Source organism: Apodemus sylvaticus, chromosome 1 (genome assembly GCF_947179515.1).
Source record: "Apodemus sylvaticus chromosome 1, mApoSyl1.1, whole genome shotgun sequence".
NCBI lineage: Eukaryota > Metazoa > Chordata > Mammalia > Rodentia > Muridae > Apodemus > Apodemus sylvaticus.
In genome coordinates this window covers 14,624,366-14,646,245 of record NC_067472.1, presented here as the reverse complement: position 1 = coordinate 14,646,245, position 21,880 = coordinate 14,624,366, and the positions used below count along the sequence as shown (strand labels likewise).

The following is a 21,880-nucleotide window of genomic DNA, read 5'->3' as shown; positions in this document are numbered from 1 at the left end:
GTCACAGGTCAGGCCCTAGGTTACATCCTCCCCCACCCTCCCCCACCCCCCCCACCCTCCCCCATCCTGCCCCTGCCCCTTTCGCACCTGCTCTGGTGCCTGGCACAAGGCAAACAGTCAGCGACTACCTGCTGGATGAATGGATTGAAGTTGATAATTCTGAGCTCAGTGTTGATTGAACAGCAGCACTGTAGGCCTTGATATAGATATCTGCCTGGTGCACATAATCTCAACTAACACACACACCTCCCCCACCCCCGCCCCATCAATCTCTCAAGTGGTGAAGCCCGAGGATATGGTATTAAGTTGTCAGGCTATTCTAACTAACAGTCAGGTTTGGAGATAACCCACACGGACAGTTTTATAGATGAAGGAACTGAAGTTTAGCAACAGGGAAAAACACGGTCAAGGTAGCATGGCTACGAAGGGCCAAGACAACCTTACTAAAGCTCTAGCTGACTCTGGAAGACCTATTATATCAAAAACAGAGCTTGTGGGGAACGTCAGTAGAACTGAAGGGGAGGAGAGCAGTCAGCCTGGCAGGCTCCACAGAGACTGGATTAGGAGTGGGCTGACTGATCCAGACTCCGAGAGCCTGAGTGCTGATGGGAAGAGGAAGACACAGTCCTGACACAGCCAGGTACTCTATCAGGAACTCCGGCCGGCTGGAAGAAGCTGTGGAGGTGCAGCGCAGGTAACTCCCCTGTAGGACAGACCTGTGCTAAAATCCCTAAAGCCAAACCTCTGGGCTAGCATGGGATGTCCAGAACAGGAGGCAGAAGACGCAGGGGAAAGCCTAGCGGAGCTGTTGATAGAGTGCACAATGCAGCCACCTTGCCCTTCCCGGAGTGCTGCCCGTTTGCCCATCTGCCCATCAGCAGGGTCTTAAGCCGCCTGCTTCACCTGTCTTCTGTTCTGTACCCACCAGTGTCTTTGGGAGCAGCTCTTGTTGAAGCGTGGGAAGGAAAAGAAAGGTAGGAGCCCAACCAGAACACCAGTCAGTGCTAGCTAGCAGTGCTGAGAATCATGGCTGACGTGACACTGGAAGCTCTGATCGTGTTCCACTTTCTGCCATCGCGCACGTCAGGCTGGGCCACAGGCAGGGTTGGCTGTGCTCTCTCCCACAGGGCAGCCTGGAAGCCTGGGCACAGTATGGTTCATGATTGGTGGTTCATGATTCGTGGTTCATGATTCGTAGTTCATGGTTCGCGGTTCACGGGTTCATGGTTTGCAGTTCGCGGTTTCCTGTGGTCTTCAAGTTCTACTCAGGCTGTCTATTGTGGATGTGAAGCAGTTGTGGAGAAAAATGGTGGTGATGAGTCTGGAGGGATGGATGACTCAGTGGTTAAGGGCACTGACTGCTCTCCCAGAGGACACAGGTTCGATTCCAGCAGCCACATGGTGGCTCACCCCTGTCTTGTAACTCCAATTCCAGGGAGTCTGACACCCCTCTTGCCTCCAACGGAACCAGGAACCATTGCAAGTGGTGCACATGCATATGCATAGATATTAGAAAACGCAGATGGCGGGAATCCCCTTATCCAGAAGCAGAATGAACAGCACAGCCAGGTGCACTAACTCGGCCTCCCACCACCAGGAGAGGATAGCAGCGCTATAGCTCTTACACAGTGAATAAGGGAGGTCACCATTCATACCCAGCACCTCTCAGTCCAATGATCCTAGAATTATAAACCCAATCGATCATCTGTTATTGACCAAAATTCTCTGAAGCCCACTTAGCCCTTTTCTGGCTATGACAAGAGTCTCATGGAACTAAGAGAAATTACGTGTTGGAAAGAATGTATGCCTTTGCTTACTGGTGACCATGGGCCAGGAATGACAGCCATCTTGAAAACCGGCAGGAGGAAGGACAGTCACACTGAAGCGCTACACAGTGACTGCCACGCAGCCATTCCTCACCAGGGCTAATGTCTTCCACATCCCCATCTTTCAGAGCCCAAAAGACCCCAGCATTGTTTTTAGCTCGGGTTTCTGGCACATGGTAAGGAGATAGGACAGCTGTGGCACAAAGCCAGGCAATACGTTCCAAAGTCTCATCAAACTACTTTTCTCTTACTTTCAGAGTCCTGTCCAAGTAATACATCGCTCTCATGAAGTGAAACAGAATTTGTTCTAAAACCCCAAGATCATAATAGGTGATAAGAGCCGGCTGTGGTGGACCACAGTGATAACTGCTTCATCTGGGAGGCAGAGGCAGGAGGATTGTCAGGAGCTCAAGGCCAGCTTAGACTGAGAGCAAGACCAACTGAGCTACTGGGGAAGCAGAATGATAACCTTGTCTCAAAACAAGCAAACAAATGTAAGTTTGGAATTCTGAACTACAAAGCAAAGGGCTTCACAAAAGGCCTTCACATTTTCCCAAGTTGTGACACAGGCTGGAAGGTAAACTCAGACAACCGATCTAGCCATCATTCAGATTCCCACTCTGTCCTCACCACCGGGTGTGGCCAGGGAGGCCAGTTCTGTCGGCCCTGTTCCTCTGCCTCAACTCCTGGAATCTTTGATCCAAAGACTAATCCCCCGCAGAAAATGGTGCTCCTGGCCAATTCAGAATGGAATGTCAAACGCATGCAGGGCCAGACAGATAAAAAACAAAAAACAAAAACAAACAAACAAAGGGGGAAAAAACCGAAGAAGGGTGACTCTGAAGTGCTGGGAGCTGTGAGGAACAACGCACTTAAACAAAGGCACTCACTTCCGCCCTCCGCGGTCAGCCTAAACCTGCTTTCAGAGAGAGGCAGGGTCTGGGCATTAAAAGATCAAAATCAATCCAGTTTCTTTTTAAATGAAACCTCCTGACTAAAAACCTATTTTTGAAACGTTTTAAAATCTAATGTGTTTTGTTGTTGTTGTTGTTGTTGCCGCATCCTTTTCTACCAGCCTGCGGTCCTGGCATGCACCATGATTGGAGGTCTAGAGATGAATCTTGCTAATTCTCAACGCTTTGTCCTTTTCCAGACTTGGCTTCTTTCCCTCCCTGTAACCCTTTTGCACCCGTGGAAAATCAACCTCTTGTTCTTCACCAATGTCCCCGAGCATCTCACGCTCTCTGCGAATCCTCCTGTCTCCTGTGGTTGCGGAGATGACGGATGCTCTCTGAAGTGGACCCACTTTCTCCGAAAAGAACCCGGAGTCGCCTAAGCCAAGAGATAAAGGGGGGGAGGGTGTCCGCTCCCTCTGTAAAGGGTGGAGGGGAACAGGGCCTCACCCTTGGGAACTCTGGGATGCGGATGAGAACAGAGGACACCTTTGAGAAAAACCTAGTCTCCGAGGTGGATAAAAGTAGAAAAGGAAGGACAGGCTCTAAAGCCATCAAAGAGCTGAGTGCTCTCGGCTGGGAAGCCAAGGTTGTTTGGGCACTCCCTCCCCTCCGGTCATTCCCAAGGCGGATTCTTGGGGTACAGGCGCAGCGGATAGGGACAGCCCAGGTCGGTGGCGCGCAGCTGCGGTGGCACTGCGCTCTCCCGCCCCCGCAGGCCCCCCTTCCTCTCCCAGCTAGATCTGAAGATGAAGCTCCACCCCTAGCGCGTCGCCCCAGCACCGCGCCTTAAAAGCCCCGCACACCGCCCTGCCGCACCCAGCCTTGCCGCACCTTCGCGTCCTCGCCAGGTCCCGCCGCAGCCGCGCATCCAGCCCCGACCCCGGCACCATGAGCTTCGGATCCGAGCACTACTTGTGCTCCTCCTCCTCCTCCTACCGCAAGGTGTTCGGGGATGGCTCCCGCCTATCCGCGCGCCTGTCCGGGCCCGGAGGTTCGGGCAGCTTCCGCTCGCAGTCGCTGTCCCGCAGCAATGTGGCCTCCACAGCAGCCTGCTCCTCGGCCTCGTCTCTCGGCCTGGGCCTGGCCTACCACCGCCGCCTGCCTGCCTCCGACGGGCTGGACCTGAGCCAGGCGGCGGCGCGCACCAACGAGTACAAGATCATCCGCACGAACGAGAAGGAGCAGCTGCAGGGCCTCAACGACCGCTTCGCGGTGTTCATCGAGAAGGTGCACCAGCTCGAAACGCAGAACCGCGCGCTCGAGGCCGAGCTGGCTGCGCTGCGCCAGCGCCACGCCGAGCCGTCGCGCGTCGGCGAGCTCTTCCAGCGCGAGCTGCGCGAGCTGCGCGCGCAGCTGGAGGAGGCGAGCTCGGCGCGCGCGCAGGCCCTGCTGGAGCGCGACGGGCTGGCCGAGGAGGTGCAGCGGCTGCGGGCGCGCTGCGAGGAGGAGAGCCGCGGGCGCGAAGGCGCTGAGCGCGCCCTGAAGGCGCAGCAGCGCGACGTGGACGGCGCTACTCTGGCCCGCCTGGATCTGGAGAAGAAGGTCGAGTCGCTGCTGGACGAGCTGGCCTTCGTGCGCCAGGTGCACGACGAGGAGGTGGCCGAGCTCCTGGCCACGCTGCAGGCGTCTTCGCAAGCCGCAGCAGAGGTGGACGTGGCTGTGGCTAAACCGGACCTGACTTCGGCGCTGCGGGAGATCCGTGCCCAGTACGAGTCCCTGGCCGCCAAGAACTTGCAATCAGCCGAGGAGTGGTACAAGTCCAAGTTCGCCAACCTGAACGAGCAGGCTGCGCGCAGCACAGAAGCCATCCGAGCCAGCCGAGAGGAGATCCACGAGTACCGGCGCCAGCTCCAGGCTCGTACCATTGAGATAGAGGGCCTGCGCGGAGCCAATGAGTCCCTGGAGAGGCAGATCTTGGAACTGGAGGAGCGGCACAGCGCTGAGGTGGCCGGCTACCAGGTAATGGCTGGGATGCTGCATAGGAAAGGGTGCCCTGTCCTTTTCTGCACACAGATAACTTCACTCCCTGTAAAGTGGGACCTTAGGAAACCAGTGGAGGGAAAGGGGAGAGAGAGGAGCGTTGACTAGAGGCGTTGATCAACAAACAAACAAACAAAGCACGAAGTCTCACGCATGCAGCCGCAAATGTGGACTGTATGTGCCTGGAAGGTCTTCAAGCCCTTGATGTCTCCGCACTCTGCTTTCGGGTTGGGGGAGTTTTAGGCACAGAGCCCAAGTCCATACATATACTAGGTATATACTGTAACACGGAGCCACAACCCTAACCCCAGTCTCTTGTCTGAAATTTTCTAACAAAGGAGTCTTTAATCTTTCTAGGAGTCAAAAAAAATTTAATCATGCCTTCCTGTCACCAAGAGTACAGTCACACTAACAGAACAGTGCCGCCCCGAAGTGTCCCCAGAGGGAGCAGGTCACGGCCTCTGTGTGGGCAGATCCTTAAATATCTGGTTTGTTTAGTTGGCTTTGAAAAGCCTTTTCTGAGCCTTACTTAGAATTGATATTTATGGAGTATGATATTTATTTCTTTAGGGTTGAGAAGAGGGGCTCATTTTCTTGAGTTTTGCTCTAAAAAAGGAGTGGGATCTGGCATAATTAAGCTAGTGACAAGTGCCTTGCCCCACCCTTACACACACACACACACACACACCAAGAAAACTGCGAGACACACGTGCAGTTCCCTTGTCCGACTACTAAGCAATCTTTGAGCCAGTCCAACTTGAGACGGTCGGGGCGCTGTCCGAGGTACTGATCTCCTGTTCCTCCCACCGCAGAAATGTCTCCTGCTTCATTATGTTTCCCAACTGTCCCAGTTAGGAACGCTAGGCCTCAATGCAATTAACTGCCTTTTTTTTTTTAATTCTGCAACACAATCAGTCTTGGCTAACTGAGGTCAAAGCTCATCTTGGAGACAGCATCAATTTTGCCTCCAAGGATAGCTTTGCAGTTAACAAAAACCTCTTAATCTGCTCCAACAAAAACCCTTTAATCTGCTGTGAGGTCTCACGTGAAAATCTCCATTACCTTGACATCTTTTCAGCTTACAGGCACGTGACAGGCAAGTGACAGAGATGGTTTCTTTGTTATAGGTGACTTTTGTATTTCATCTTTCCCTGTCCTGTATGTCCTAGGAAGGTGACAATTGGCTCTTTCTTCACAACAAAGGCCACCGTGTCCTCAGTTTCACTACCTTGAACACCCTAGCTTGTGACTACAGAAGGCCTGGAGACAGAAGACAGGACAAATAAAAAATGTAGACTAAAACACAAAATTAGATGGTTTATGTACAAGGAACAATAAAAGCTCTTTGGAATATAATAATAATTCAGAAACTTCAAGTAATTTATTCTAGCTAGGATTGAGTTTCACATTTGATGAAATCAATGCATTTGAGGAACATTAATAAAAACAGAACAAAGAAATGGTATAATATTTCAAAAGTGCCATTTTGCCAGAAGCAAAAGAATTATCGATAGGAAGGTATTTACTGTCCATTAAGAGTGGCTCCCTTTCATAAAGGGAAAAGTCCTGTTTGAAATGTCTCGTTAGTCTGATACTACAGTCTTATTCAAATAAATATTCCAGTTTTGCTATAAAGTCTGTAAGTTGAACTTTTCAGTGTGTGTCCTAGGCCCTGGATGATCTGAGTTAATCACATTTAATTCAAATGTTGAATTAGGTAGTGTTCTTGAGGACTAGTATTTCTACAAAAAAGCGTAACTCACCCACACCCCAAACAGCCAGATCAGACTTTGCTGCACTCTCCTTGGCTTCCTAACCCCTTACACTCTGGCTTATTTGCTCTAAAATACAAGCTTTCGGTGTTAGAAAATAGTAGGGCTGTCTAGACACAGTCTGCACCAAAACAAGAGGCAGGAGAAACTGCAGGCTCTGCAGCTCCGCGCCGCCCTCATCAGCTTTAGCCCTGGGAGCATCGGAGGACCTGCTGAGGGAGTGGGGGAGGAGGCCAGACTGCACAAAGCTATTTCCTACCCCTTGGGACCCGCTGCTGGGTGGGGCTCACAGTTAGACCAGCAAACACTAAGGCCTGCCGCCCCTGGTTGTACTTAGCAATCTCAATGCCGGTTGAGGTGAAACCATTGTTTTCTTGCCCTTTTACCCAGCCCCCTCCCCACCCTTTCACTGCAGTAGTAATGGGAGGTGTGCTTTCCTAATGGTTCAGAGATGCATAGTGGGCACATTTTTTTCCTTCACAAGCATTCAGTCCTCTCAAAGACAAAGAAAGTACCTGTTAAAGTCATTTTCCCTGCTCCAGAGAGCTGATAGCCCATTCGAAGACAGAGCACTTGGTATACTTTCAAAAGGACAAAGACTGATTCAAGGTAACACAGTGAGCACACAATAGGAAGAACTGGGGTTGCTGCATCCCACCGAAGGCAGCCACTTCACATAGAAAAACAAGGCTTTCCTTTCCAGCAAACCACACTCTCTGGTCTCTACATAGCTGGGACACTGGATTAGAATTTCAGTTGTTCCTAAAGCAGTGCAGAGATAGACTCAGAGAGAACTGGCTTTCAGACCTGTGCTGTGGGCATCTTAGAAAGCCAGAGGTTTCCTTGAAAGACCTTGCTGAGCAGTCAGGATCACTGCTGGCTAATGTTCTCCAGGGAGGAAGCCAAGTCTGCCCTCCTCTCCAATATGAGATTGGAGCCCAGCCTAATTAAATAGCAGGAAGGGTCTGGCCCCTGGGAGCCCGGAGATGGCAGTGGCTACATATAAATCTATAGCTTGATAGATCCATTTCTAAAATTAGGGTGGCATGGGAGGAAAAAAAAATCTCATTTTTGTAAAAGCTGTTCCATCTGGTGCCTGCCCCACCCCCACCCACCCTATCTCACCCTATTGCTGACACCTGGACCATTACAATAGCTTCTTTACAGGGAAACATTTAAACCACTGATCTAAATTCCATGGCACACCAAGACCAAGGAGCAGCTTTTTAAAGGAGAGTTGTTTTGTTTTGTTTTCCTGAAGAAATGGATTCAGTATTTCTTAGGTAGGACCAGGAATATGTTTTTTATTTTATTTTGTGCAACAGGGTTTCCTTATATAGCCTGATCTGGGATTGAGTTTGCAATGCCCCTGACTTAGCCCTTCAAGCCTGCCCTATAGGCACGTCCGACCACACCTGCGTGGAATGTGTGTTTTCAGTGAAGTGCTCAACCATTTGTTCTCAGGCTGATTGTGGAGTGTACAGACCCAGACCACAGTTTCTAGGGAAGTACGATTTTAGAGGGTGACAGAAGTCAAGGATAAAGCACACACAGGACTGAGAACAAGGACATGTGACTCCACTGCGTGGCCATCCAGTAAAACCTCTCTCCAGTCTAGCTGATTCTGCATAGCAGTAGTTCTGTGTGGCACGAATGCAGCTTGTCTGGCTGAGGGCTCCCGTTTCTCCCCTGGACGGAAGGAAATGGGCACACCGTTTTCCCTTCTCTTCACTGCAGATGCGGGTGCAGCCCTGCTTTGTTGTCTAACCAACCTGCCTCCTTCCAGCCCTGGGCAGACGCCCCAGGACAGACCCCAGCTGGAGTAGGGCGTGCCTCCTCTCTCCAGTTCTCCAGGCTATGCCAGCAGCAGCTGCATGGTTGGGGGAGGGGCAGACTGCAGAGCTCTGCTCGCAGCTCCCACTGGAGGCCATCTTTGTCAGGCCTCGTGAAGGGCAGCAAGATAGCCCAGTGCAGGGAGGAGTGGACAAAGAGACCAGAGCGTAGTGGGCCGTCTGTGGCCGGCAGTTCAATCCGCTCCTTCCGGAAGGAGCTGGGTTATGCTTTTTTTCCAACTGTGATTCATAAAGGAGCCATGTGAAATGCATAACACTCAAGTGCAAGAAACTCGCCCGTCTAGAACTCAGGTCCCCGGCAGCCTCCTGTTCGGCAAACAGCTGTGAAATAAAAGTAGTGTTTAATAAATGATCAGATTAACCCGCTGAGCCAAATGTCTACCTCTAAACTACACATTGGCAAGCGGACCCCACTGATGGCCGCAGCCAGAGCATTCTTAACATGATTCTAAAGAGAAATGATTTTTTTTTATTGGGTCTCGAGCCTGCAGAGCCATGAGGACGGGATGGGAAGGCAAGGGGAGGCGGCCACAGGGAGGCGCTCTCAGGAATGCCCCCACCCCACCCTACCCCACCCTGTGTTGGGACCACTTTTCAGGACAAAGAGAAGCAATAAACGACAACAGGAAGACATACACTGTTCTTCAGAACCATTTGGGGTAGGAAGAGACACCCTGAATACATCTAAAAGATGACAGACATGAAATTAGAGAAAAATAACATGATCCTTGATTGCTGAAAAAGACTGTGTTTTGTTTAATGTCCAATGATAAATGGTATTAAAGGGCTTTAAAAGGCTTTATCCAAAATTATCATTTGAGGAATGTTCGAAAGACATCTCAGTGGGTAAGGCCCTTGCGGCCACCCGTGACAACCTGAGTTGATACCAAACCATACACAGTGGAAAGAAAAAACACACCACACTTATCCCTGGAACTCACCTGGTGGAAAGACAGAAACAACTCCTTCAAGTTGTCCTCCGTGTCTACATATCTCTTGTGGCACATTCATGCCAATACACACAAAGAACGAATAAATGTAAAATATTCAAGATTGTCATTTTTAAAAAAAAAAATCTGGTGCTCTGAGGAATATGTAATCACCTATCCAACATTAAATGTTTATTGTATATGGGGTAGGAGGGGTGGCCCAGCGGTTAAGAGTATGTGCTGCTCTTGGGGAGGACCTGTATCAGGAGGCTCATACTGCCTGTAACCGCAGCCCCAGAGTCCCTCTGTCCTCTATGGGCACCTATGCTCACACACACAGACATATAAGCATGCATATGGACATACATACATAACTTTAAGTATTTTATTTTCCTTTTTTTTAAAATTTTTAAACGTATGTGCATTGGTGTTTTGCCTGCATGTATGAGTAAAGGTGTTGGGTCTCCTGGAACCAAGCTCAATGACAGCTGTGAGCTGCCATGTGGGTGCTGGGAATTGAACCAGATCCTCTAGAAAAGCAGCCAGTGTTCTTGACTGCGGAGCCATCTCTCCAGCCCCAACATATACATAATTTAAAACCAAATCATTTTCATGTTTTCGTTATACACTAATAATGGATCTCATAGTCATTGGCTTAAGCAGTTATCGGTGGAGTCGCACACACTGTTCACAGTAATGAAAGCTGCTCACGTTTTCTGGGTCCTTCCTATGGGCTGTGACGTTCAGCTCACTTATTTAGCAGATGTTAGAACTCGAACACTGGAATGGCGGCTCATAACCTTTAATCCCAGCAGCTGGGAGGCAGAGGCAGGCAGATGTCCGTGAGCTCAAGGCCAGCCTGGTCTACTTATTAAGTTCTAGGCCGTCCAGGGCTACAGAGTGAAATGCTATCTCAAAAGCAAGCAAACAAAATAAGCAAGAAAGGAATTATGAATAAGAATTTTTAAAAATTCAGGTCCAGAGAGATGACTCAATGGTTCAGAGCACTGGTTGTTCTTCCAGGGGGCCTGAGTTTGATTCCCAGGATCCACTTGGCAGCTCACAACCATCTGTGACCAAAGCTCCAAGGATCAGACAGCCTCCTGTGGACTTGGAGAGTCCCTGAACTCATCCACCCATACATACGTAGTTAAAAATATTTATTTAAAAAAAAAAAGCACAGAAGGAAGGATCCATGAGCCATGTGTCTCTTGGTAGAAGTTCCTAATCCTCAGTGTGCATCTGAATTTCCCATGTGTCTTTAAGAGGAGAAATGCAAATGCTGAGTCTCTACCCCAGAGTTGAAGGAACCAGAAGCCAGGCTGGACACAGGTAGCTGTGCAAGCATGCTCTCCGTTCTTAAGAGGTTTGAGCGCGAGGTCGGGGTTGAACTCCCTGCCTTGGATAGTTGTCAGTGAGTGTGCTCCGCCATCGCCGCCTCGCTCTAAAAAGCGTTTTGAATGCGTACTTTACAGGACAGCATCGGGCAGCTGGAGAGTGACCTGAGGAACACGAAAAGCGAGATGGCGCGCCACCTTCGGGAATACCAGGACTTGCTCAACGTCAAGATGGCTCTTGACATTGAGATAGCAGCTTACAGGTACACAAGAGAGCATGGTTACCCTAGCGAAACACGTGTCACCCGGGGGCTGGGTTTGCTGCATCAGCGACTCCAGGTGGTCTGTTTCTGACCAGCAAGGGAGGGCGGGGAGAGCCTCAATATCCAGTCCCACCGTCCTTGCTGGCCCCTCAGTCCTGCTGATGGAGTATATCCAAGCTTCACCTTGCTAGTCCTGAAGTACCCTATGACCTATGCAGGGCACTTAAAAGGTAATGTGGGCTTCTAGGATTCAAAATGAAAGTCTGCCAGACTCTACATTTAAAAGTAAGGCTTGAGGCTGGAGAGACGGCTTAGTGGTTAGGAGCACATCCTGCTCTTACAGAGGACCTGAGTTTGACTCTCTCCATGCCCACATCCGGCAGCTCTCAACTGCCTATAACTCAGTCCCTGGGAATCTGGTGCACCGGTCCCCTCGGGCCTCTGCACTCATCTGCAAACCAACGCACATCCATACACAATTACAAATAATAAAAACGAATCTTAAAAATAAATAAAAATAGGGGGCTGGAGAAGTGGCTCAGAGGTTAAGAGCACTGGCTGCTCTTCCAGAGGTCCTGGGTTCAATTCCCTGCAGCCATACACAACCATCTGTAATGGGATCTGATGCCCTCTTCTGGCCTGCAAGATACAGGCAAGCAGAACGCTGTATACATAATAAATAAATCTTTAAAAATAAATTAAAAAAAACAATAAAAAATATGACTTACATAGAAAGTGTTCCAAGTGGAAGTTTTCCCTTAGATTCCTGTTCAAGGCACAGTTGAAGTGAGCATTTATCTTTAAAAGAGGAAAAAAAGGGCCCACGGGGCAGTGTTTTTGAATGACCGCTATGTGTCAGTGTTTCAGTATCATGGCAACCACAGACCATAACTTTCCCAAAGCCATGCTTTAACAAGCCGCAGCCTGCCTCCTCTAGCCTTGATAGAAGATGTGCCTAGTCTTACTGCAACTGGATAGGCCAAGGCCGGTTGACACCCATGGGAGGCCTCCCATTTTCTGAAGAAAACAGGAGGAGGATTGGGGAGGAAAGTACTGGGAGGACAGTAGGAAGGGGAAACTCCATTCGAGACGTGTGGTTGATTAATTGATTAATTAATTAATTTAAAAACAAATTAAATACAAGTGAGAAAGTGGCAGCCCTCCCTCCGATTCACCCTCAGGTGAGTGTGGAAGACTTGATGAATCTGCACGCCATCCTTGTGCCGGGCCATGCCGCTTCTCTCTTCTGTCATTCTGGCATTCGTATATATGCTGCAGAAGTCAACACATTTCCCCCCTTTTCTACTCTGTGTACCACCTACTTCAAAATAAGTTTCCCCAGAGTATTTAATAGTATCTTAAGTTGGCTTTTATTTAAAAGGATGATTAAAAACTGTCAAGAGTTATAACCCAGACATGGTGGTGCATAGCTATAATCCGGGGTGAGGGTGAGATAGCAAGGAGTTAAAGGCCAGCCTCGGCTACATGCCTTATAGCCTGGGCTGTATGCAACCCTATCTTTAAAAACCAAAGAGCAAACCAACAAGCAACAACCAAAACCCTATCAGAGAGACAAATTAGGGGGCCTCTCTGCTCTGGTGCTGTCTAGTTTACGCTGAGCGGAGACTTGGGTCTGAGGTTGTATCACTTAACGAGTTTGTTACCATACATAAGAAAGGCGCGGATCTCAACAGTGGGCTGCACCAGGCCGCTGCTTTCTCTCTCCTCTGTGTCTTCTCACTTCCTTCCCCCTGTACAGTTAAGGTGTTAATTAGGGAAATCACTTCTCTCCAGAGCTTTGAAGATTCTAATTGCCAAAAATGGGTGTATAATGTGGCCAAGGGAGGGTTGTATGCTCTCCTGCGGGAAATCAGACTGTGAATTGGGCAGGCTTCCTTTGAAACTACTTTAAACAGCATGGATGCTGGGGAGAGTGAGAGAATCCCTACATGTGGACACTAACCTCCAAGGCACTGGTCTCAGGCTCATGAGGGAATTGTATGTTCTTTGGAGTCTCTAAAATGAAAAGGCCCTGAAGGGTTAAGTTCTTTAAACCAAACTAGGAGCCTGATTGCTGAGAGCTTTTCTCTGTTGCATTCACAGGAAGCTTCTGGAAGGGGAAGAGACGCGGTTCAGCACCAGTGGAGTAAGCCTCTCAGGGCTGAACCCACTCCCCAATCCCAGCTATTTGCTCCCTCCTAGAATCCTTAGTTCTACAACCTCCAAAGTCTCATCCATTGGGCTGTCCCTGAGAAAGGAGGAGGACGAGGAGGAGGAAGGGGCTTCTAAGGAAGTCACTAAGAAAACATCCAAGATAGGGGAAAGTTTTGAAGAAACACTGGAGGAAACGGTAATATCTACGAAGAAAACCGAGAAGTCGACTACAGAAGAAAACACCAGTTCAAGCCAAAAAATATAATGCCATTGCTTTAAAAAAAAAATTGATGCCTAAGAGGGAATGCACTTGGCTTACTCACTGCTTACTCCTGAACCACACTTACCACCGCTATAGAATGTCTTCAAGGCTTCAATGTCATAGTCAGTACCGAATCCTTACTTTCTCCAGTAGGAAGGCCACTGTGTACACGGGAGCAAACTGCAGTCCTGCAGCAGAGGAGGAGTCCTCTAAGAACACAGCTTTCTCACCCACAGCCCAGGCTTCACAGTGACAGGTGACGCAGATGCAGAGGAAGTTCATTGAAGGTGCTAAATCTGGTCATCGCTCGCTTCGAGCTGAAACTGAAACATATGTTTATCCACTGTACCCCGCCAGGACCCAGCCATAGGACCTTAGGACTATAGATGCCTAAAAACACACATTCACTGCCGAGGACAAGCCAGTGCTCCAGTCACTGTTCCCCCGTCCCTCTCCAACAGAGCCGAGTCACAGACCACAGGCACCTCTCACGGGCACATTTCCCCCACTCTCCAATCCCATAATTCCTCTTCTTGCACCCAAGAGGAAGGAACAAAGTTTAGTGTAGTATCCCCTTCTAAACACACATAGACCATGTGCCCTTTATCTTTTCTTCACCCCGTGGGTAAAATCAGATGCATGTTGACCGTCCCTGTGATTTGTGTAACTCACCTCCACCCATTTCATGTCCTTCCACATCTGTAGCTTAAAAAAGAAAGAAAGAAAGAAAGAAAAAGATTAATGATAACGGCAGTGATTAGTTTTAAGGATTTTCCTAAAAATAAATAAATAAATAAACATAAAAGGATCTCTAGGCTTTAGGCTTTTAGCTTGTCCAGATCCACTTAATTAGAGGGGAAAAAAATTACCTTAAATGATGTAGCGTTTCACTTTAACTTTAGAAACACGGTGATAGTTACCCTACGCTGTGCTTAAGCTGACCTTAGACCTCATAGTGTAAGTAGAGGAAGAGAGTATTCTCTGAAGGGAAAGAACTGGGTCTCCTCCATGTTGGTTTCCGTGTAGTGGCGTAGAATTAGCTTTCTCATACCCTTGCCCTAGAATCTACATAGTTCCCTTCCCATTAGGATAGGTTCCCCAAGAGGCCTTGCTTTTTTAAGTATGCTAGGTATAGGACATTTTATCACCAGACACAATGCTACTGCCCAAAAGTGAAAAAATAAACCACTTCTGGTCAACCAGCACCACCAGCAAATACTACAAAACAAAAAAAAAAAAAAAAAGAAGAAAGAAAGAAAGAAAAAGAAAAAAAAAACCCTTTTCTCCCCAAAGGGGTTACATTGCTTCAGTTGGTGGGTGTCCCTCCCCTGAAGGAAAGGCAGAAGAAACGCTCAGGGTCCAGGAGGGGTATGCACGCTTCTTCCCACCTCACAGAGGCGGGCTGAAAGGTCGGCTCTTAGAGCATCCAGCTGTGGCATCCACATGACCTGTCTGCCTCAAGTGCCAGATTTGACGCAGGCAGGCTTTGCCCTGTCTCTGCTCTCTTCCACAGAGCTGCCGAGCTGTCTGTCCTGTCCCCACCCACTCCATCACAAGCTCTGTGCTGACAAGGACATGATGCTTCTTTCGAACTCACATTCTAGCACGTGCTTCCATAGCTCAAGGAACGGAAAGACACTGCTTCTCCTGACCCAGCCCCTCTCTCCCCCCTACACTTACTGTAAGACATTAGTAATATAAGACATTAAAAATCATTAATCCTGCATGGTTCGTGGTCTGTGGTCTTTATTAGCTCCCTGAGGGTAGTGGCCATTTTGTTTGGCAGGCTGCCTGGCCATGACTACTTTTTATTTTCTGTTTTTGATGAGTTGCCACTAATCACCTGGACCCAGAAAGGACATCACCTGCATCTTACAAGTTGTGCACAGTGGGAAATGCCTGTAATTCCAATGCTCAGGAGGCTGAGGGAAGACTGCATATTTGAGGTCAGCCTAGGCTACATGCTGACACCCTATCTCAAAAACAAGAAAAGATGGCTGGGAGATTGCTTGCTTGGTTGGTCAAAGTATTTGGCTTGCAAGCATGAGGACCAGAGTCTGAACCCAGAATCCCTGTATTTAAAAAAAGAAGCTGGGCGGTGGTGGCGCACGCCTGTAATCCCAGCACTCTGGGAGGAAGAGGCAAGTGGATTTCTGAGTTCAAGGCCAGCCTGGTCTACAGAGTGAGTTCCAGGACAGCCAGGGCTACACAGAGAAACCCTTTCTCGAAAAAAACCAAATCCAAAAAAACCAAAAAAAAAAAAAAAAAAAAAAAAAAAAAAAAAAAAAAAGACAAAAGACTTAAAAGCTGGGCAGTGGTGGCACACACCTGTAATTCCAGCACTTGGGATTTCTGAGTTCGGGGAGGCCAGCCTGGTCTACAGAGTGAGTTCCAGGACAGCCAAGGCTACACAGAGAAACCCTGACTCAAAAAAACCAAAAAACAAAAAAGAAGCTGAGTGTTGGTGGCGCATGCCTTTAATACCAGCATTCCAGAGTCAGGGGCAGGCACATTTCTGAGTTCAAGACCAACCTGGTCTATAAAGTGAGTTCCAGGACTGTCAGAGATTAAAACAAGAAACCCTATTTCCTGGGGTAGAGGCCCCAGCTGGCTGAGAAGCTAATAAGTGGTGCCAGGGAATTGCAACCGTTTTGTTTTTGTTTTTTAATTACCCAGACTAAGCAATGTATGCTTGTAATCCCTGGACCTGAGGGGCTGAGTCTGGTATGGATCCCCGGGGGCTCACTAGCTAGCCAGCCTACCTACCTGGTGTTCTTCAAACCAATGGGAGATACTGCCTCCAACCAAAAGGTGATATTGATGGATAATGCCTTTGGGCCCCTACACACATGTATGCATGTGCATGGACACAACACACACACACACACACACACAAAAATTTGTCTTTAAGAGTGCTTGCGTGGAATACATGAGGCATTGTGTTAAATCTAACCTAGGGATGGAGCACACCCACAGTCCCAGCACTTGGGAAGTGATGGCAAGAAGATCCAAAGGTTCAAATTAATCCTCAACTATGAAGTAAGTTCAGAGCTAGTCTGTCCCACATGAAATTCTGTCTCAAAAACAAAAAACAAAAACAAAAAAGAATCTTATGAATCTGATCAATGATTAAATCGGAGCAAGAAGAGAGGGGCTGGAGAAAATGGCTCAGCAGTTAAAAGCACCGCCTGGCCCTAAGTTCAGTTCCCAGCAACCACACGGTGGCTCACAACCGTCTGCAATGGGATCTGGTGCCCTCTTTTGGCATACAGATATATATGCAAATAGAATACATAAATCTCTTTTTTTAAAAAAATCAGAGCAAAAGGTAACATGGACAACATTCAGAAGCATTAGCAGAGAAGAGACAGGAGCAAGAGACAGCCACCTGCTGACAACAGGGCAAAGAATGAGTTCAAGTGGTAGTGGGAAAGCCTGTAGGCAGAGTGAGCAGTGATCCCCAAGATACCTTCCAGACTCCTTAGATAACGGGGTCCCTTACATCCTCAGATGCATGCAGCACATGTGTGCCCATGCATGCACGTGTGGAGGCCAGAGGTCTGTGACCTAGTCTTTCCTCCTGATTTTTTTTAAAGATTTACTTATTTATTTTATATATATGAGTACACCGTAACTGTACAGATGGTTGTGAGCCTTCATGTGTTTGCTGGGAATTGTATTTAGGACCTCTGCTTTCTGTGGTCAGCCCGGCTCACTCCAGTCACCCCTCTCGCTCAGTCCCTGATCGCTCAGGCCCAAAGATTTATTTATTATTATAAATAAGTACACTGTAGCTGTCTTCAGACACACCGGAAGAGGGCATCAGATCTCATTACAGATGGTTGTGAGCTACCATATGGTTACTGGGATTTGAACTCAGGATCTTTGGAAGAGCAGTCAGTGCTCTTACCCACTGAACCAACTCACCAGCCCTCCATCTGCATCTTAAGACATATCTGTTAATGCCTAATTAGTGTAATAAACGTCAAATACCACACTAGACAGTAAATACAGAAGCATCTCATTTAAACCTCTCCTTCATGTGTGTACTATACCTATTTTACAAGCCAAGTAAGAGAAGCTCACAATATGGCATGTTTCAGTCTGGATCCTTGTAGGCTGTCACACAGTAAGTAAGCTAGGATTTAGGTCTCTCTATGTGTAGACCTGGCTGTCCTGGAACTTGCTCTGTAGACCAGGCTGGCCTGAAACTCATAGAGATCTGGCTGCCTCTGACTCCTGGGTGCTGGGATCAATGCTTGTGCCACTACGCCCATTAAGGCTCTCAGGAGGAAGAACAGGCAGATCTCTGAGTTTGAAGTCAGTCTGGTCTATGGAGAAGGCTCCAGGTGTGTCTCAAACAAATAAATAAATGATTTCTTTTTATGTATGGGGGGAGCTGATGTACCTGTGTGTGTATATGTGTAGGCCCGAGTCTGATGTCACGTGACTTCTTTGAGAAGCAGGCTACAACCTGACCAAGTTTTTTCCCTGGGTCTGAGGGACAGAAGCAAGCACTCTACCCCCAAGTCAAGTCCTCGGTTCTAAAGGGATTGCCTTTCGTGTTATGTAAATTTAAACTCAATTCTAAAAACCCATCGAAAGGGAATTTATGAAATGATCAGGAAAAAAAAAACCTTCATCAAAGCCTACTGCACTTGTTCTGAGACCATAGTATACAGACACCTTCCCCTGGGCCCACCCTGGGGGAGAAGCAATCCCTGTAAGAGAACAGAAAGCAAATCCAGTAAGAGTATTGATTGACTTTAAAGTAAAGCCAGGGGGAAAGCCAGAACCCACCCGCCTGGGTGTAATAGAAGAAAATACACGGATCAATGTTGCTTCCTTCTGAGCACCCAACACTGCTTTTGAGTGTTATTTTCATTATAATATCATCAGACATCTCCAAGACCCTGAAAAACATCTAAATGCAAGATTACAACTTTTCTTTCTAACCAAATAAGCCCGTACACCTGAAAGCAAATCCAGTCATTTAAAATGAAAACAACGGGCAGATGCCCCTCATAAGCTGTTAAAACAGCACATATGTGCAATATTTTTCTTCCTAGAACCTAACATACAGCCTTCGAAACATTTTCCTGTTTGATATAAATCATGCATTTTTTTTTCAATTTCCAAATATCTCTCATGGATTTGCCATGAAATGGGAGGAAACACTCCTGAACCCAGCTGAACAAAGGACTGTTTTTATTCCGTTACCATGCTCTGCTGCGTCCTGAGAAGACAAAGGGAATGATTGCTCCGCAGATCAAAGGCCTTCTCCCCTCCTGCATCGATCTCCTAGAAGATAATTTGATTGCCCCCGCATTTTATGTTCATATCTTACAAGCTCGAGGCTGGGATGGAGATCGACTAAGATTTATAAAGACTTTCTCACAAAACACACACAAAGTACACACACACAGAGAGAGAGAGAGAGAGAGAGAGAGAGAGAGAGAGAGAGATTATATTTAAACAGTAAGCCATGCTGCAGATTTTTGAAGATTTATGCTTCCACAGGGTCTCAGTGACTCCTCCTAGCTCTGAAGACAAGGAAGACAATGAAGACTGATCGTGGAAGACTTCTCGTCCGTCTTCCTCATGGATCAGGCACTGGAGCTACCAGATGGCCACTTGCTTCCCTGATGGGGCAGGTGGCCTCTGTTCAATGTTTGGGACTTGTCATTCCAGCTCTCTAATGGCCTCTCAAGGGTTTTAGAGTACCCAGCAGAGTGGAACCCGGATCATGGCATAAAGGCTAGAAATGAGAAATATAACCAGTAACTACTCTCGTCTGTTGCTGATAACTGCACAGGGAAAACCTCAAAGGAGTGTCTTGCTGTTGTTGTTGTTGTTGGCTTGTTTAAGAACCTACATCTGGGGGCTCAGCAGTTACAAGCACTTGCTCTTTTTGCACAGGACACAACACACTCAGTTCCCAGAACTGACAGAAAAAAAAAAAAATGGTGCACCACCCTCCAGCTCCTGGGGAATCTGACGCCCTCTTCAGGCCTCTATGGGCACTGCACTCACACGCACATGCTTAAACCCCCACACTGACACACATGTACAATGTTACACAATAAATCTTTTCAGACAGGACCCCATAGCCCAAACTGGCCTAGCACTTGCTGTCTAGCCCAGGTTAGCCTCAAACTCAAACTCTTAGCCTTACTTCCTACATGTTAGAATTATAGAACTATGCCACCACATCAGGTTTGGGCCTATTTTGCCCAGACTGGCCCTCAACTTGTGGGTTCTTGTGATTCTTCTGCTTCAAATGCCCAAGTAACTGGGATTACAGGCTAAGCCACTAGCAGTGCATATTAAGACAAATTTACTTCATACAGATCCATCTGCTATATAAATCAAGGAAGAGATAAGCTGCCCATCTTTGATTTCCAGACAAAAGGACTCATACATGTTATAAAGAACTCCTGCCAGATGTGGTGGTGCACACCTTTAACCCCAGCGCTCAACAGACAGAAGTAGGTAGATCTGTTTGTTAGAAACCAGCCTGGATACACGGCAAGTCCCAGACCAGCCAGAATATAGAAAGACCCTGTCTCAAAATAAATAATCAGCCTCTTTCAGGGCTAATCAATCTTCTTAGCTCAATGAAATAAGCATCTCTGGCACCTGAAACTCTTCATGGGGCACTCTAGTCCAAGCATAAGCACAAAAATTGAGGTTAGAAATCCAAGAAAAGCAGAGTGCAGGAGGTGCTGCCCCCTGGAGACTCCTGGAGATGTTCATCACCAGGGATTTCACCGCTCCCTACTCGGTGATAAATGTAGTGATAAATGCAAGAAGGAAAAAACCAAATGATTCTATATCAAGCCCTTAAGGTTAATGGATATATCCCCCTATTAATTAGGAAGGAAATGACTTACCAGGCACTGTGGTACAAACCTGTCATCTAAGTACTCAGTGGAGTGTGAGTCTGTGCAGCCTGGGCTGCAGTGACAGCCTCCTCTAAGAGCTGAAGTAGGAGGACTGCCAGGTATGTAAGTGCTTGGCAGGCTTTCAGGAGATCAATATGGCATTTCATTTGTAAAAGTCTATTAAATCTCTGTAGGAAATTAACTCCTATTTCCACAGTTTAGATTTGAAGGGAAGCCAACAGTCACATTCATTTGTACACCACCACATTCAACAGATAGAGTCTTATTCTTTTTAGAGACAAGGTATCATGGGCTGATGTCTAACCCTGTCTCAAAACAAAACAGTGGCAGGCTGGCAAGATGGCTCTGTGGTTAGAAGTAGCTGCTGTGCAATCCTCAGCACCCAAGTTTGTAGCTCAGCACTTAGTAACTAACCAAACCTCTAACAACCATCTGTAACAACCATCAGCTCTGAAGGATGCCCCACCCTGGCTTCTACCTGCACACGCAAGTACACATGCACAGAGGCACAGCACAGATACTTCTGGGGTTCGCGTCATTTTGTGTTTTTAAGATAGGATCTACGGCCGGGTGGTGGTGGCGCACGCCTGTAATCCCAGCACTCTGGGAGGCAGAGGCAGGCAGATTTCTGAGTTCGAGGCCAGCCTGGTCTACAGAGTAAGTTCCAGGACAGCCAGGACTATACAGAGAAACCCTGTCTTGAAAAAAGCAAATCAAAAAAAAAAAAAAAGATAGGATCTACGTAGTCCTGTGGCTGTCCTGGAACTTGATATGGAGGCCAGGTTCCTTCTGTCTCTGCCACCCAAGTCTATAGACATGTACCACCTGCCTGACTTTTACCTATTTTAGAATCAGAATCCCTGGGCTTAGGGAGATAGGTCAGCAAATTGCTAGCACTGGCATCTGAGTTCTGTCCCAGCTCCCACATACCAACCTAGTAATGTGCTTGGTAGGCAGAAGAAAGATTTCTGGGGTCTGCTGGCCAGCTAACCTGTCCAAATCAGTCAGTCCCAGTTCACAGGGACAACTCCTGAGGAAAACCAACTGAGTGGCCTCTGACATAAATACCCATACCCAAGTCAGATTTTCTTTTTTAAATTGTATGTGAGCTAACATGGCAAACAAGCAGAAGTAGGCGATGGCTCTGTCCTTCTACCATGTGGTTCCAGTTTCAAACTCAAGTTGTCAGGATAGGCAGCAAGGGACACTACCCACTGAACAAGCAATTTCTCTCTGGCCCACAAATCAGGATTTCTTTTTTTTTTGGGGGGGGGGTTGGATTTGGTTTTTTCAAGACAGGGTTTCTCTGTATAGCCCTGGCTGTCCTGGAACTCACTCTGTAGACCAGGCTGACCTCAAACTCAGAAATCCACCTGCCTCTGCCTCCCAGAGTGCTGGGATTACAGGCGTGCACCACCACCGCCCGGCAGGATTTCTTGTATGTGATAAAGTGTTAATTCATCAGACTTTGATTATCTGTGTATACCTGAGATTTGGGGCCATATCATAAAGTTTGTGCTAACAATGTAACTTACTTGTAGGCAGGTTCTGGGGTGTGAGTAGTTAACCAGAGCGCACTCGTGCCTACTCGATTCCCAACAAGACTGTGAATACTTACAGTGACCTTGATGGCAAAACATCCT

At 47.8% G+C, this 21,880-nt stretch overlaps 1 protein-coding gene across 1 annotated transcript; it reads left to right on the top strand.

The window, feature by feature from the left end:
- Positions 1–3,619: 3,619 nt before the first annotated feature.
- Positions 3,620–14,131, top strand: Ina (internexin neuronal intermediate filament protein alpha). Its single transcript, XM_052172266.1, has 3 exons — positions 3,620–4,741; positions 10,792–10,916; positions 13,020–14,131. Exons 1-3 carry the CDS (start codon positions 3,671–3,673, stop codon positions 13,333–13,335), a joined length of 1,512 nt encoding a protein of 503 aa, XP_052028226.1. The 5' UTR covers positions 3,620–3,670; the 3' UTR covers positions 13,336–14,131.
- Positions 14,132–21,880: the final 7,749 nt, after the last annotated feature.